The sequence below is a fragment of the Melopsittacus undulatus genome, chromosome 1, assembly GCF_012275295.1.
Source record: "Melopsittacus undulatus isolate bMelUnd1 chromosome 1, bMelUnd1.mat.Z, whole genome shotgun sequence".
NCBI classification, from domain to species: Eukaryota; Metazoa; Chordata; class Aves; order Psittaciformes; family Psittaculidae; genus Melopsittacus; species Melopsittacus undulatus.
In genome coordinates, this window is record NC_047527.1 from 62,369,240 (window position 1) to 62,385,285 (window position 16,046).

The following is a 16,046-nucleotide window of genomic DNA, read 5'->3' on the forward strand; positions in this document are numbered from 1 at the left end:
GGAAGATCTTAGAAGGAAAGTGATACAGTTCTGAAAAGAACCAATTTACTGTTACTTTTTATACAGAGAAGTCCTGCTAGTCCACAGTAATAGCACACTAACCCATTTTAAAAGAGGGAATAGTTATTTAGCATATAGTGATTGTATTCTTTTTTAGGTGCTCAAATTAGGGTGGTTCTTAAGTTTGAGTGCTTAGCAATGCTTGCTTTAAAACTGATACGTTAACATTAATAGTAGAGTATAACGAGACATAGGATTTTCAGGCAGTCCAGACTGACATTCTAGGTAAAGCATTTCTCGTGTTTCCACATGTGTTTTGAACTTAACAGATTCATCCCTCTTGATGGCATGCTTAATGTGTGTCCTGTCTGGGAGATGATTGCATTGCCCTTAGTAGACACATCTTTAGTAATTATTGCAGACCTGTTAATATGGGAATATGTGGTTTAAATTTTGTCTGCTTGAGCAGTTTGTGTATCCTGAAATCTGAAAGAGACTTCTTTCAAAGATCCCAGAGATAGAAATGTTCTCTAAGCCAAATTTTTTTCTGCAAGGATATGGTAACAAATTGTGAGACACTGAATGTGGATAGCAAAAGGAAAACCAAAAAGCAGTTATGTAACTACCACTGACAAAGTAGGCATGGTGTGAAGTAGAACTGGAACTGTTACTGCTGCTGGAGGCTTTTTAGGGGTTGGGCAGGTAGGTCTCTTTCTTGAAGTTTATAAGTGATCTTGGAGCTGGTGCAAAAACTCTCCCCACCAGCCTCTAACCTGTCACTGATTCAAACAATAGTGTCTTGATGAAGTGTATTTGGAACTGCTGATAACCAGTGTACCAGCTTGGCAAGGCTGGTGTTGGGTTTCCATTCTACCACAAGAGGTCATAGTAAGAGAAGGAGACTGGACTTCCTAGTGATGTAACTGCTTAAACTCTGAAATCCTTATTTGATTTTATCATCTAGGAAGCAGGATAAGACAGCTGCAAGCCCAGCTCCCAACAAATGAATCTTCTGTCCTCTCTGGACAATGGAGTTGAACCAGCCTGTGGCCTAGCACTCAGCTGTTTGCCTTCCAGGATATTCTAACATGTATCATGGAAACCCTGGCTATAATTACAACAGTCATTCTGGAGAGGTCATGCTGACTTCCTGACCATGTTAATTAATTGACAAAGGTAAATGGAAACCAGCCAAAACCTTTTAGGAACCTTGCCTGTTGTTTAGCAGATTTCCAAGGCAGTATTAAAGCATTGCCAGATTTCCCACAAAATGCAGAGCACTTTTATTCCATTTTGTGTCACGAGTAGTCACAGTAGCAAAGATGGAATTCAGGCTGATTAAAGGCAGTCTCAGGGACAGAGGCCAACAAGTTTGACCCTGTTGGGCACAAAGTTTGTTAGTTTCCCTAACTGCAACTTGCACATCAAGATTGGCAAATGTAATTCCTGAACGCGAGAATGGTCTTTCACTTTCATGTAGGGAACTGGCTGAAAAGCAGATGTAGGTGAGAGAAGCCAGTAAACCAAGTAATCAGAAGTTTTTGTTTTCACTGCAACTGTTAGTTTCTAGGAATACTGATTAGCTCTGCTTAAGAAATAGCATTTGTTAACATACTGCAAATTTCTACTGCTGGAAGTTTTTTTCAGTTCAAATCCTGACAGGCTGTGATGGTTTGAACATGCTTTATAGTGCTAGGCTGTATGTTGTTGTATGTGGTGTCAGCTATCAGACCTTTCCTTGAAGCCCCTGCAGTCATGTCTTCGAATGAGCTCTTTTTCAAAAAACTACCAAGTAGACAAAAAGGTTGTGCTATCATATTATCTCACCATGGTACTAAACTAACAGCTTAAAGCAACAAACACAAAAAATGGGCTCTTTTTTGCCTTCTTCCTTTACGGAGATGTTAGGGATACCATTGTGAACTCATACGTTCTATCTCACTGTTCAAGGATGTTAATCCAGGGTATTGTAGGTTTGTACACAGATGTTCTACAGCAGTTATTTTCTGTTTTCAAATCAAAATAATTTGTAGGGGTTAGGGGAGAAGAGAGGTGGGAAATAGAATTCATTCTGTATCTTACAACACCCTGTTACTTGGCAGTTGGGATAGATGGGCCTGATAAGTGAAATGCTTGTTAATGTACCAACATTTTGCTGTTTAAAAGAACCCCACGCATTTGTTTATTCACGTAATTATGAACATTGATAATGCCCATAAAAAGCCACTAGTAGTCAGGAATTGAAGAGAGACCTGCAAAGGGTTAACCTCAGAAGGGGTGATCTTACCAATGTTCATAATGGGAGGCAGTAAAGAAGATGGAGGCACTCTTCTAAATGGTCTCCAGTGAAAGACAAGAGGGTACAGGTTAAAATAGAATAAATTCTGTTTAAACCTGAGAAATTTTTTTTTTACTGTGAGGGAGGTCAAACACTGGAACAGGTTATCCAGAGGGGTTGTGGAGTCTGTGAAGATAGCTAGAAGCCTGACTGGACATTATCCTGATCAACCTGTTCTAGTTGACCCTGCTTTGAGCAGAGGAGTTGGACTAGGTGATCTCTTTCATTCTGTAAAAATATAATTAAATCATATTTCAGGTTCTAACCAACTTTAACTTTCATGTTATACTAATTTTTCAGCATGTTTGTAAAACATGTGAATATTGTGTTCCAGCAAACTGCACTGCATTGGAGTGCCTACTACAATAACCCAGAGCATGTGAAACTTCTCATAAAACATGATTCAAATATTGGAATCCCTGATATTGAAGGAAAAATCCCTCTTCACTGGGCAGCCAACAACAAGGACCCTAGTGCAATTCACACAGTGAAGTGTATTCTGGTAAGAAAGCCTATTATATACGTAACACTTTCTGTATTTATTACTTTACTCTGATAGAAGTCTTATTTTTTTCTCTTGAAATTTCTTATTTTAGTCTAATGATTCCTTGAGAATGAAGTCATTTGCTTTTCCTAATATTCAGAATTTTCTAAGAAATCATCTTAAATATTCTTGCTGTCTTGAGAGGAGTTTCTTTTGAATCCTGTGGGTGAATACCTTTGCTCTAATTTATGGACTATATATATATACTCTCTTAATTAGTTTGATGTAACTTCATTTTGGGGATAAGGAATGGAGGAAGGGATTGCAAGTTCTAGTTAAAATGGCCAGTTGTATTACTCATCTTAGTTGCATCTTGCACGCTGATTTCTTTCTTGTGTGTCTTCATCATTTGAAAGTTTATTTCTAGTTAACTGCACTGAAAAGTCTTGTTTGGTCCTTCAAGTCAGAATTCTGGGAAGTATTTGCTCCATTACCAGTCTGCCTATGATCAGTTTATTGAGAGACTTTCCAAATATTTTTGTGTACAGCTTTAATATTCTTTTCTTGATCGCATATTTTCTCTTTCTTCAGTATTTCAGTTTCATTTTCTACACTGACAGTTATAATGAAATCATGTGTTCAGCTTGATCTTTAAGTTGATTTTTATTCTTTGGAAATCTCTGAACTTCACTAACATGAAAAGATGCAGAAGTTTCAATTGAATTTTTCTCCCATGTTACAACGATCTCTCTATAGCTTTGTCTTTCAAAGGTATTTCAGAACTAGGCAGATATTGATTGTAAGCCAACTACAATGACTTACACATCAGTTTGCCTGATTAGCTTGCAAGTTGTGAACTTGTGTGGCGTATGAATATCTGCTTTGCTTTTCTCCAAATCACACTGATAATTTTACAGTTACTGATACCTTTTTAGTAGTATGAAAATACTTTTTGAGAAGTTTCCAGTGTTAAATTAATGCAATTTTTTTTACTACATCTGTTTATTCAAGGTATTTGCAATTTGGATGCAGTTGTGAAATAATTTGTCACAAACAAAATTTTGTCACAAAGTTTCAGTTTGTGTATATCATGTACTTTTCTGCCACACTAGAGAAATAAATTTGCTGAAAAGTAGGTAAGGATTGCAGTATTCAAATACAGACTTTTTCAAATGTTACATAGTCAAGGTAAATGGTTTTAAAAGTTGTGGTTGGTTGGCCCCAGCCAACAGTGTAACTTCTGCACAGCCACTCACTCCCCTCTTGCAAAACTGGAAGAAAATAGAAGGAAGGCAAGAAGACTTGTGTATGAACATAATGAAAGTTTAGTTTGCAAAGTAAAAACTGTGTGCAAGAAAAGGAATTTATTCACTACTTTCCATCAGCAGACAGATGTTAGCCACTCCCAAGAGAGTGGATAAAGAGCTTCAGCACACTTAATTGTTGTTTGGAAAGACAAACAGTGTAGCCATGAGCATCCCCCAGAGATTTTGTCTTATGAGCATGATGTTATATGGTACGGAAAATTGCTTGGGTCAGTTTTGATCATCTGTCATAGCTGTGTTCCCTCCCAGTCTCTCACCCACTCCCAACCTACTTGCTGGTGGGAGCAGGGGAGCAGGACAGGGCAGTGCATGAGAAAGAGAAATCCTTGATGCTGTGCAAGCTCTATTCAGTGACAGCCAATATAATGGATGTCTTATCAACAGTTGTAATCACAAATAGAGAGTCCAGCACCATACCTGCTGCTGCAAAGAAAATTAACTCCATCTCAGCCATGCACTAAGAAGGTCAAAAATATGTCTCTTTACTGAGGGTGTTCTTGAAGATTCTGTTTGGATAACACAGGATCATGATCGTGTCCAGTTTTTTGTTTGTTTTTTGATATTGTTTTTTTAATCTGACAGTTAAGAGTGTATTCTTTATTACATCTAGGCTTTTTCATGCATCAACTAAATTTATATATTCCAAATTATATTCCAAATAATTACACCTACATATGCTTATTGATGGAATGAGATAATAGTGAGTTTAAATGAAAAAGCAATTTAGCTTACAAAATATGCCGTAAAAGATGATGATACAGAAACATTATCGGTCTGTAGTTGAGTATAGATATACCTTTTGGTGGTGGTGATGATGCCTCTGAGTTTAATCCTTCAGTAAGATTGTGTCTTCTCTCCAAACCAAAGTGTTTTTCTTGTCTTGATAGGTATCTACCTAGCAGAGTTCACAATCTTCCCCTCCTTTCATAGCTACTTTTTTATGCCATATTACTCAGTTCCAGATTTGTTGCCCAAGTATCATCTTTTATTCTCATTCCTCTTTAGATCTTCACATCCAGGCTAACTTTATAGCTTTTCACATGCTTTCTGTATGGTATTTCTAATGTACATACCCATATGGTTAAGATTTCGGTCTTTTTGTATCTTAACTCACATAACTGCATTTCTAAGTTCATGAGAATATTGTCCAGTAGTGATAGCAGTGCCTTTGCCTAAATCTCTGTGCCACTGTTGGTTCTCCATTTTTTTTAATCACCTCCAACACAAACCATTTGTTTCTGCTTTCATGATAAAGTGCTATAAGCAGCACACTCAGATAGCAGTGAGATGTGAATAATCTACCTCAGGTCAGTCTGCATTGGCAACCTCTGTTGCCTGCTAAGTTACAAAAAACAACACTGCTGTTGTTTCTCTCATGTTATGTTTAAAACTCTGAAAGAATTGCCCACAAAATTATTTTTCTCTAATGTCCTACTGAGAATTTTCTGGTGCTGCTTTACAAAAACTTGACAACAGTTAAGCTGCTGGTTTTATTAAGACCACAGGCTATGATACTGGAAAATACTCTTGTTTTTCCATGCTTTGCCATCTGGATGTGTCCATTTGTTGTCTCCTATTCATAAATTCATAATATTATGGGTCCTCTTTCTGTTTGATGTTTGTTAGCCCATTGGAATTGCCAAAATAATAATGAAAAGAGCTCAGCTGAATGTTGAACAAATAGGTTGCATTTGCAGTCACACACAAATTTATTGTATCTAATATTGAAATCCATGAAATACAGCAAAAATGGAACTCATGACATATTTGGAGAATAAACATATGAAGTAGAGGGAAACTCTCATCTGGAGAACCTCTCATGGTCAACTTCCTTTTCCACCTTTCCAGATTCAGCAGTGCTTGGTTACATGAAAACGTTGGGAAGATGTAAGGAGAAAAGAACAGAATAAGGTTCCATTAATATGATGGAAGCAACTGCTTAGTACTCTCTATTTTGTATCTCTTCTCTTTATTTATTCTTCATGGTAAGAGACATGACATTTATTTATACAACACTTTCCATATTGCCTACAATTCTATTGTTCTAGTTACCACAGAAAAAATGTGTAGATTCTTTCTTCTGTGTATTGTGCTTAATGTATTAATATAGTATGACAGTTTAATTACAGCTACTTAGACACCAAAACCACTTAAAATCTAAAGGAATCATGCTCTTGAATAGGCAAAAAAAAGGTTTAGAAAATTTTACACAAGAATATGAGTAGTAGCTTTGTCATTAAAAGATTCTTTATCATTTTGCGAAAATAACAGTTTTTGGTTATGAGGAGGTGTTCTGGGCAACATCAGTGTCTTTGAGACAGGAGTTTTAGGAATCATATGTTTAATACGTTGTTGTGCTTTTAATAAAATTACCTGTCCGGATTACATCTATAAATTGCAGGTGAAGAAGTATTTATTTCCTTGTTTGTGCATTTTTTTCAAACAGATTTTTCAGTGGTGGAGTTAGAATTTCAGTAATAACTTCTGTGCATATCATCATTCATTTTTAGTCATTCTGAAAAAGTAATTCTCATAAAGATCCATTCCGAATTTTTGTAGCCGGCTCTTTACTCCCCCTGCTGAGCTCTTTGGAAACATGGAGTAAGCATCCTATCAGCTTTCTCTTGAGAATTATTAAAGCTAGGGAAGACAGAACTTTTCACTGTAATGGCTCAGATAAATGCTTTTGAATGCTTGTTCAAAGACGTGTTCTTCATGCTTTGATTATTGTGTTTTGTGCATGTAACAATGTTAACTTTGCAGCTATAGTAAAAAGATTCACATTTATTGTTTTTTTTCTGTTTTTAATAGATTATCTGTTGTACTATTGGCTAGATAGATATAGTAATGACTTATAGTATGTTTCAAGTATATTAATTTTTTCTCCAGCAAAACATAGCTAGCTACTAAAATCTAAAATTGATGCACTTTTTTTTTATACATGAGGCAATTTAATTAGCATTTGCATACAGTATGCAAAGTATGTGCATAATGTAAGTTTAGAAAACTTACATTAATCAAATATTAGAAGTTTAAGTTGACACTATTAGAAAAACAATGAGGAACAATGATGCAGGATGTTGCAGATTGAAGTTACTACTGCAGTATTAATTTAGCCATATTGTACTTAGGAAATACAGTTAAATGTATTTATATTTTTATCTATTAAATAGAACATACAGAATGTACAACCCTGGCCAATTAATATTTGTATAGAAACCATAACTCTGGAATTTCCTGGCTTTCTGCTTCTTCATTTATCGTTCTCAATGTCAGATGTTTGTTTTCTATGTAATAGTTACTGCATTTCAAATAATGCAAATACAGGTGATTTTATGGCCTATATATGTACCTCGTGAAAGTCAAAATTGCAGTAAGTTTAGTGAGAAAGGGATCAGGAACTTGCTTTAACTGTTAACAGGGTGCACTGATTACAATCTTTGTCTTCTCTCATAAGTATATTTTAAGATGCAGTGTGGCTCTGTATTTTCAGGAGGATTCTTGTCAGTTTTCATGTTTTAGAATTCACTCTAGTTTTAGAAGTTAAGTATCTCAGGACTACATTCCTTTTTTCTTTTGCACAGGGTTCCTACAACTAAATTATTGCACAGGGTTCCTACAACTCCCTATAGTTTATGTAAGCTCTTGTTTTGATATTCTGCTTCTGCTCTAGATGTTTGGTGTCCTGCATTCTGAGTTTCTATTGTTTTATTGTTTACCATATTTTTAGATGCATCTCTTTTTTCAGGAAAGTGAAATTTAAAGTTTGTATTTCATGGGTCTTTATGCCTTTATGATATTTGCCATTTGAAGATCTCTGCAATGCTAAGATGATATTCTTTTATTGGTATGTGTTCTTTTGCCAGAGAAAGACATGAAGAGAAATCTGTCTAGAAAAAAGTTGATGAGACAGGAAATTATCATAATATGAAACTATATAGCTAGGAGCCTATATGAAAATAATTTAGCTTTTTAAGAAAATGTGATTAAATCTCAAGTTATATCTGTTAATGACTATGTTATGTGATCAAATGACTAATCACAATACTATAAAAGGTTTTTATATTCAGAATTAAGCCCATTATAAGTAGATGCATTCATTAGAAGTGCTCCCTAACTTACTTCTGTCAGTTAGAGGCACTGACAAATCCTTTAGAAATGCTGATAGTTACATGGTTTTAAAATACTAGAAAAGTATTACGAAAGCCGTAAGATGAACTTGTCCAAAAAGAGGAGTACCCTAGGAGAAAAAAATATGAAGATATATGTGCTGTGTTCAACTTAGAAAATCAATTAAGAAGATCTGATTATTTCCACAAGAGTCTGAATTAATCTTTTAAAGATCTGTGCAAGGAGCCACTTGCACAACAGAGATAAAACTACAGGGTATGTACTGAAAATTTGGTCTGTGCAGTAATTAAGTATAAAACAAATTTATAAGAAATACTTGAAAATAGCCTGTACTGTGACAAAAGTCTTTGGTTGTAGAGCTATATTGTACCAAACAAGGACAGTTTGTCTCTTTATTATAAGACACACACACACGAAAAACCCCCCCGTAAAAGAGTATATAGTTTTTTCTTCAACTTTTTTCTTTTTTTTTAAAGGAAGCTGCACCTACAGAATCTCTGCTTAACTGGCAAGATTATGAAGGACGAACTCCTCTTCATTTTGCTGTTGCTGATGGGAATGTAGCGGTTGTTGATGTCCTGACCTCTTACGAAGGCTGCAATGTGACATCTTATGACAACTTGTTTCGAACTCCCCTTCACTGGGCAGCTTTACTTGGTAAACGGGACAGTGCTAAAGTTATAGTATCACAGAATGGTTTTGGTTGGAAGGGACCTTAAAGATCATGTAGTTCTAAACCCCTGCCATGGTCAGGAACATGTTCCACTAGATCGGGTTGCTCAAAGCACCATCCAGCCTGGCCTTGAACACTGCCAGGGATAGCACAGCCACAACTTCTCTGGGCAACCTATGCCAGTGCCTCACCACTCATACAGTGAAAAATTTCTTCCTTAATATCTAACCTTAATCTACCCTTGTTCAGTTAAAAGTTACTCTCCCTTGTCCTATTACTACATGACCTTGTAAAAAGTCCCTCCCCAGCTTTCTTGTCAGCCTTCTTTAGGTACTGAAGGGCTGCTCTAAGGTCTCCCCTGGGCCTTCTCTTCTCAAGGCTGAAAAGCCCAACTCTTTCAACTTGTCCTCACAGGAGAGGTGCTCCAGCCCTCTGACTATCTTCATGGCTCTCCTCTGGACTCAGTCTAGCAGTTCCATGTACTTACAATGACTCCCAGTGGAGTCTCTTGAGTGTGGATTTACAGGGGAAGAATCACCTCCCTCAACCTGCTGGCCACACTCCTTTTGTTGCAGCCCAGCACACAGTTGGCTTTCTGGGCTGCAAGTGTACACTACTGACTCGCATTGAGCCTGTCAACCAACACCCCCAAGTCATTCTCCTCAGGGCTTCTCTTAATCCAGTCTCCACCCAGCAGGTGTTTGTATAATTTATAATTAATTGACTGTGATGTTTAATCTTTCTGTCTGTTTTCTACTTAATTCCAGCCTGGCATTATGCTAGCAATCTCTTAGTACAATAATAGTTTCTGCTGGCCCTCAATTAGAAGTTTGTGTGTTGACTGGGGTTTTTTTAGCTTCAGATTCTCCAAAGCATTGTAAAGTACGTTACTTCCGTAGGCTATATATGCTTATGATTTTCAAGCAATTAGAGCATACTGAGATGTTCTTGCATGTGTGTCTTTATTCTTAGGTAGTAAAACAAAACAGCTGGTACTTCAGAGCATTGGTGTCTGAAGTGGAGTATGCACATCCCATTGGAGTGCATGAAAAAAATACCAGAACTTCTGTTTATATTCTTTTTATCTGAAAGATTCATATTACTATCCAGAGACTTAGAGGCTGTGTAAATTACATATGTGAATCTTGCATGGTTGGGTTTTACAGGTTACAAAACTGCATCTGTGCAAAACAGGTAAAACCCTGATAAAATATAAATAATCTAAGTACAGGGAAATGCAACTCAAAATGACAGGCACAAAAATAAAATTATTTGGAAAATTAATGTTCTATTTTCCATTCTCCTGTGTGCAGGAGGAAAAGAAATAACCACCATGTACCACCATGGATAAAAAGAAAGAATCTTCAAACACTTTCTTTTCTATTTTAACAGGCTTCATCCCCATGACCCTTTTGGGACTCTGTAGACAAAGAACATCAATAAAGAATCAAATTGCTCACTGGAGCAAGTTACTGTAACTCTGGTGACAATGTCCATGTAGTTTGATTATGTTTATTTAAAGGAAAAAAAAAAGAGTGTGCTCAGATTTGCATTTGCATTCAAGGAGGCACATTGAATTTTTACAGAGAAATGGTGAAACATTTCAAGTGTCACAGGATCGTTCTTCCAAAGAAATAGTCATTATTACTTGGTTCAGTCCAAGAAGCAAAATTTACTGTGTTTTTTTTTAATTGATTGTATTTCAGAGACAAGTTTTGTCTGTTGGAAAAATGGATTGTCTAATCAATGTGGAATAACAGGGGAAGGTGTGCCAAGACCTCTAGAGTCCTTTGTGAACTTGACGAGGTCTCTAGGTGGCAAAGCCCATGGGGAACTTCTGATCAGTAGATCATGATTAATTTTCAGGGTTCTGTTTTTAGGTTAGATACTGGGTGCTCTACCTAGACCTCAAAGTCTGTTCATTTTCTTTTGGGGTTTTTTTTGTTGTTGTTTGTGGTTGTTGTTGGTTTATGTTTTGTTTTTCTTTTAATAGGGAAGTGTTTAATTTCAGGATTCAATACCTATGTGGTTTTGTTATATTATTTCAGGTCATGCACAGATTGTCCATCTCTTATTAGAAAGAAATAAGTTTGGAACTATCCCATCTGATAGTCAAGGTGCAACACCCCTACATTATGCAGCACAGAGCAACTTTGCTGTAAGTATCACATACCCCAATGTGAAGTAAATATATTTCACTGAAATACTTGCAGGGTAGCAAACTGTTGGAGTTGTTTCCTATAAAAAAAGTGTTGTCTGCACAAATTTGATTCAGAGATTTCCTATGTTATGTGATATAAATGTGGTTAATTTCAAAGTATTGAAACCACATTTTAGAAACCTCAATTGCTGTAAAAAGAAAGACCCTTTGGTCTAACCCAAAACACACAATAATCATTTAGGTACTTCAGTAGAAAGCAGAATGGCACCTACTGTTTTACAATGCTTTCACTTTTTAAGGCTCATTATAGCAAAATCTGTAAGTATCTAGAGTAAGATCACCTGTATGGGGAATTGCACAGCTGCTTCAGTACCAGTCAAACCAGTCTGGTCTTCAAAGTGATTAACTTATGAATATTTGCTATAATGAATGGACCGTTGTCTCCCAAAGCAGAGTACCTATTGTCACAGTTCTCCATGAACACTATATTTTGAAAAGGGCTTTTTTAAGTTTCTAATATTTTAAAAGTCAGACAACAAAGAAAATTGGTTTCTCAGCCTAAATTCTTATGTTTTCCTAGAATTGCCATTTTTTTTCCAAAGCAAGGTCTGATATAGTAAAGCTAAGTATAAAACTCACCAGTTTAATGATTGCTGGTCATAGATGCTATTAAAGGAGTAGTTCTCAAGCACTGCAAACTTACAAAGGCTTTTTTCATGTTGCTCTGTGTCTCATAGTTGAATTATGCTATGCATAGTAAGCTGAGGACTTGCATCTAAGTTTTGTTATTCATAACCCTTTACAAAAAGGGTTGTTTAGTGCCTGATTAATGTAGCTATGGACATATGGACATATATGTAGCTGTGCACATATTGCAGCATTTTCTTAACAGGAATACTGATTTGGATCTTTCTTGCATACCCACGTGTTAATTTCCATAAGACAAGTAATATTTCGGTGCCCTTGGAATCATTCAAGTGAACAAATCCAGAAGTGCTATTGAAAGAGAAAACTGACCAATATATATTAATACCACAGCTGTCAACTTCTCTTTCCTTGTGAGAGTAAGTTTTGGAGTTTTAATGGGGATTTTTCAGAAGTTGTCTTAGAAAGATCAAACAAATAATTTTTAAATTGAGACTTTTATTGGAGCATTTCTCTGTATATAATTTACACTTTTTTAGGGATTTTTTCAACTGATGCTGATTATTTTCCATTATGTGGTATGCACAGTTTCAGTCTGACACACATGCCTAAAATTCTGATTTTTAAAAGCCCTTCTTTCTAGTTTGAGTCAGACTCATGGGAAAGACAGAATGTTTTTATTTAAAATCTGGTGATTATCTCCACATGCTTTTTTTTTCTATATTGTTACATTCCTAAAAAATGATCTTTCATACTGGCTTTCTTTCTCTGGGCTTGATTCAGTTGTATGAAACATCTTCATTATGTTACTGCCTTTTGATCCTACCAGCCAACCAAACTATGATATCATTTAGGATTTTGTGGGGAAATAGAGTAGGTGGTGGAATCAGGCATTCTTTATAATCTTGTGAACTTTGAACATAGTGTTTCCCATCTTTCACGAAGAACAAGGCAGGAGAGTCCCATTCGCATGTGCAAGCTTTTTTTAGCTGGTGATGTATCCAAAAGCCCCTGTTTATGCGTGCTCAAATTATGTCTAAAGCTGCTCTCTTTTCTTACTGCTCTGATTATTTCTCAGCATCACTGTTTGCTTTTTTTTTTCTCAGTTACATACAAATTCTTAAGTAATTCCTACCACTGTATTCCATGTACATAGTCAAACAACGGAGTGGAGATACATCCATGTTTGTTTTGGCAGTAGCATTTATATATTTATTGTTTGAGAGTCCAGCTGTTCTCTTCAGTCTGCCCAAGTCTGCATAGGCAGTTTCTCAGTTAAAATGTGATGTTTCTTAGTCCCTAACAAGAAAAAGAAAGTTGTTCTTTTTTGTTTATTATGAATACTTGCTTTGCTTTCATTTTTTTCTTGATATCTTTGCTATGTTTTTTTCTGTGGTTTGCTTAACTCTAATATGACATTTTAGCTGTTTAAAGACTGAGGAGACTTAGCCAGCACTTGAATTATGTGAGGAACTTGTTCACCAAGACTAACTTATCCCAGATTACTTAAGGAATAGTATTTTTCAGGCTGAATGAAATGAAATGATCCACCTTTACTTCTCTCCTTTACTGTTGTTTTTCAGCTTTATTGGTTTTGTTTTCTCCAGTTATTTAATAGAAATAAAATACATGTATTTTTTCATGACAGGATACATGTAGAATTAAACTGATTAATACTTCTGGTTTTAGATTTCTTAATCATCCTGTTCTAATATATTTTAATTTTGTTTTCAAATTGTTATAGCTTTATTTTGAAAATAACTCACCATGGAATTTTCTTCCACTTTCTCCCATTAAAAACTCTAGAAAGAAGGAGCGATTAAAAGAAATCTTGCTAAATCTTAGTGGAAAAATAAAATTACTTATTTATGTTTTTAGGATGTGTACCTTAGTATTGAAAAGGTCCAGTCTTCATGCATCTTTTCACTTGCAGCATTTCAAGCAGTGCAGAGTAGTGGTAGGGTGCTGAGTTGCTGGCCTAATGAGTAGCCATTTGTGTCTGAGGGATAGTGATGGTCAGTGTGAGTACACAAAGCTATATACACATGCTGGTTTGTTTGGAAGGCTTAACGCTTCCATTCCTCATTATTTCTGGCTGGACCTTTTTACAGTAAACGGGTAGTTAAGACGAAACTATTAGATAATTCAGACTGTAGACCCAAATTAATGAAGCTGTTAGTATCTTAGATTACATTGACATAAGGGAGAAATTTCCTGTTTCTTTTGAGGGATGAAATAAAAATAGGAGTTAAAATAAAAATCCAAACTAATCAGTAGGACTTGGACATTTAAACACCTTTATGATTACAAGGATTTGATTCCTTAGAGCCAAGGAGTTCACATCCTATCCAGAGCAGTGTTAGAGCTATTTTTGGGTCACACAAGGAAAAGGATAAAATAATGTTTATACTAAACCAGAAAAATAAAACAATGAAACCCACTTTTTCTCAGCTTTTGTTGGCAAACCTATCAGTGGCTCTTAAGAGATGTTTACCAGCTGTTAACTACACAGCCTTTGTAAGGCATTAGATAGAAAAGGGAAAATTTTCCCCTAATTCTTTTTCTATCAGTTGTGATTTCCTCTCCTTTCCCTTTCTGTGTAGCTTACTAAGAATTTAGCAGCAGGTTAAACAAGTGGACTAAGAGCTTCATCTGAGCACAGCATTTGAAGAAATAATTATTTTGCCTTGATTTAAATTTTAGATATTTTAGTGTAACAGTTATAGTGGAAAACCTGGACTCTGATGTAAAGATTTTCTTTAAAAGAGAACATTTAAAAATTATTTTGATATTTCAACAATTTGTAATCTGTTGATATTATTAAGTATTAGGAAATATAGCTCTGTTGCCTTCAAGGTACATTTATTATTATTATTATTATTATTATTATTATTATTATTATTATTATTATTATTATTTAGCTTAGCAAACAAAAATATTTGTATGTGCAGTCATATTTAGAACCAGAGCAAAAGAATGTTTCAGGAGAATCATTATTTTAGCATCATAGTATTAGAGTAGTGCTTTGATAAGCTGATAATAGTTATCCCATTACTTTCTTTGCAGCAACTGCAGTTTCTTTTACTTCCTTATGATGAATACATGGTATCTGATACTAAAGAGAAAAAGTATGAAATAAAGTCATAGTTAAGCATGCATTATATCACTGATTAGGAAAACAGCATAGCAGACAATACAGTGCTCCTGTTGAGCTATTACTTTGTATAAGCATAAAAAGGAAAAATGAAGCTTTGATTTGCTTCATCAACAGCTAAATGAGAAAAATAGTTTCTTGTTGTTACAGATTCCTTTTATTGTTAATCTCAATAGTATGTCTTTTCAGGAAACAGTTGAAGTATTTTTGAAACATCCTTCTGTAAAAGATGACTCAGATCTTGAGGGAAGAACATCCTTCATGTGGGCAGCTGGCAAAGGCAGTGATGATGTCATTAGGACTATGCTGACTTTAAAGTTGGATATTGATATCAATATGACAGATAAATATGCTGGCACAGGTAAGATGTTTTACAGAAACAGAATGTTTTAGGTTAATGTGATTTCCACCAAATAAGAAACATTGTTAGAAACAGTATTAATCTCTTCGGGATCTCTACCTTCATCCTAAAAATATTTCTGCGTTAGTTTCATTATGTGTGTAAGTCACTTCTTTGCTTTTTGGTGGGAAAGAAATCAATCAGTTAATTTGAAACATAGCAAGAAGAAGAAATCTATTCCTATGCTGCTATTTAGTTAGACCTGCAATCCTTGGAAAGGAAGAGCTGTCTGGTATTTTGGAGAATAAAATTAAATATAATTGTATAAAAAGTCCTTCTTGAAAACTAACTAGTGAAGTGACTAAATTAGTGTAATGAGATTCATAAATACCATAGTTATTTATAAAGGTTGTATCATTATATTAGATTCGAGCTATTGCACTTCTGTTGTCCAGACGAGATTAAAGTTGATATCCCTCAAATTTATCATCCCATTACCTGCTCTAAGGAAAAGATAGGTATGCAGCACAGTACTTCAGAATTCAAGGTCATGAAACTCAAAACTTCCTGTAGCAACTATGAATTTATCTTCTTTAATTTATTAAAGTTATAAGAATTTCTGGTAGAAATATTGTACCTATGTAGTACTTTAAACAAAAATAGAGTAATGGTTCTGACAGAGACAAGTGTTGAAGTGTATGCAACGGTGTTGGAAATACAGGTAAAAGTAGGGGAGCTGTACAATGTGCTGATGATATGTGAATAAAAAACACAAGAATGTGGATATACTGGGCA

At 35.3% G+C, this 16,046-nt stretch overlaps 1 protein-coding gene across 1 annotated transcript in view; it reads left to right on the forward strand.

Moving 5' to 3' along the window:
- The window catches only part of INVS (inversin), an 83,908-nt gene that overhangs the window by 35,957 nt on the left and 31,905 nt on the right, over positions 1 to 16,046 (forward strand). The window contains exons 5-8 of the mRNA XM_005153424.4: positions 2,673 to 2,840; positions 8,755 to 8,935; positions 11,000 to 11,109; positions 15,101 to 15,272. Of these exons, the coding sequence (XP_005153481.3) occupies positions 2,673 to 2,840; positions 8,755 to 8,935; positions 11,000 to 11,109; positions 15,101 to 15,272 (631 nt within the window). The remainder of the gene's footprint in view (positions 1 to 2,672; positions 2,841 to 8,754; positions 8,936 to 10,999; positions 11,110 to 15,100; positions 15,273 to 16,046) is intronic.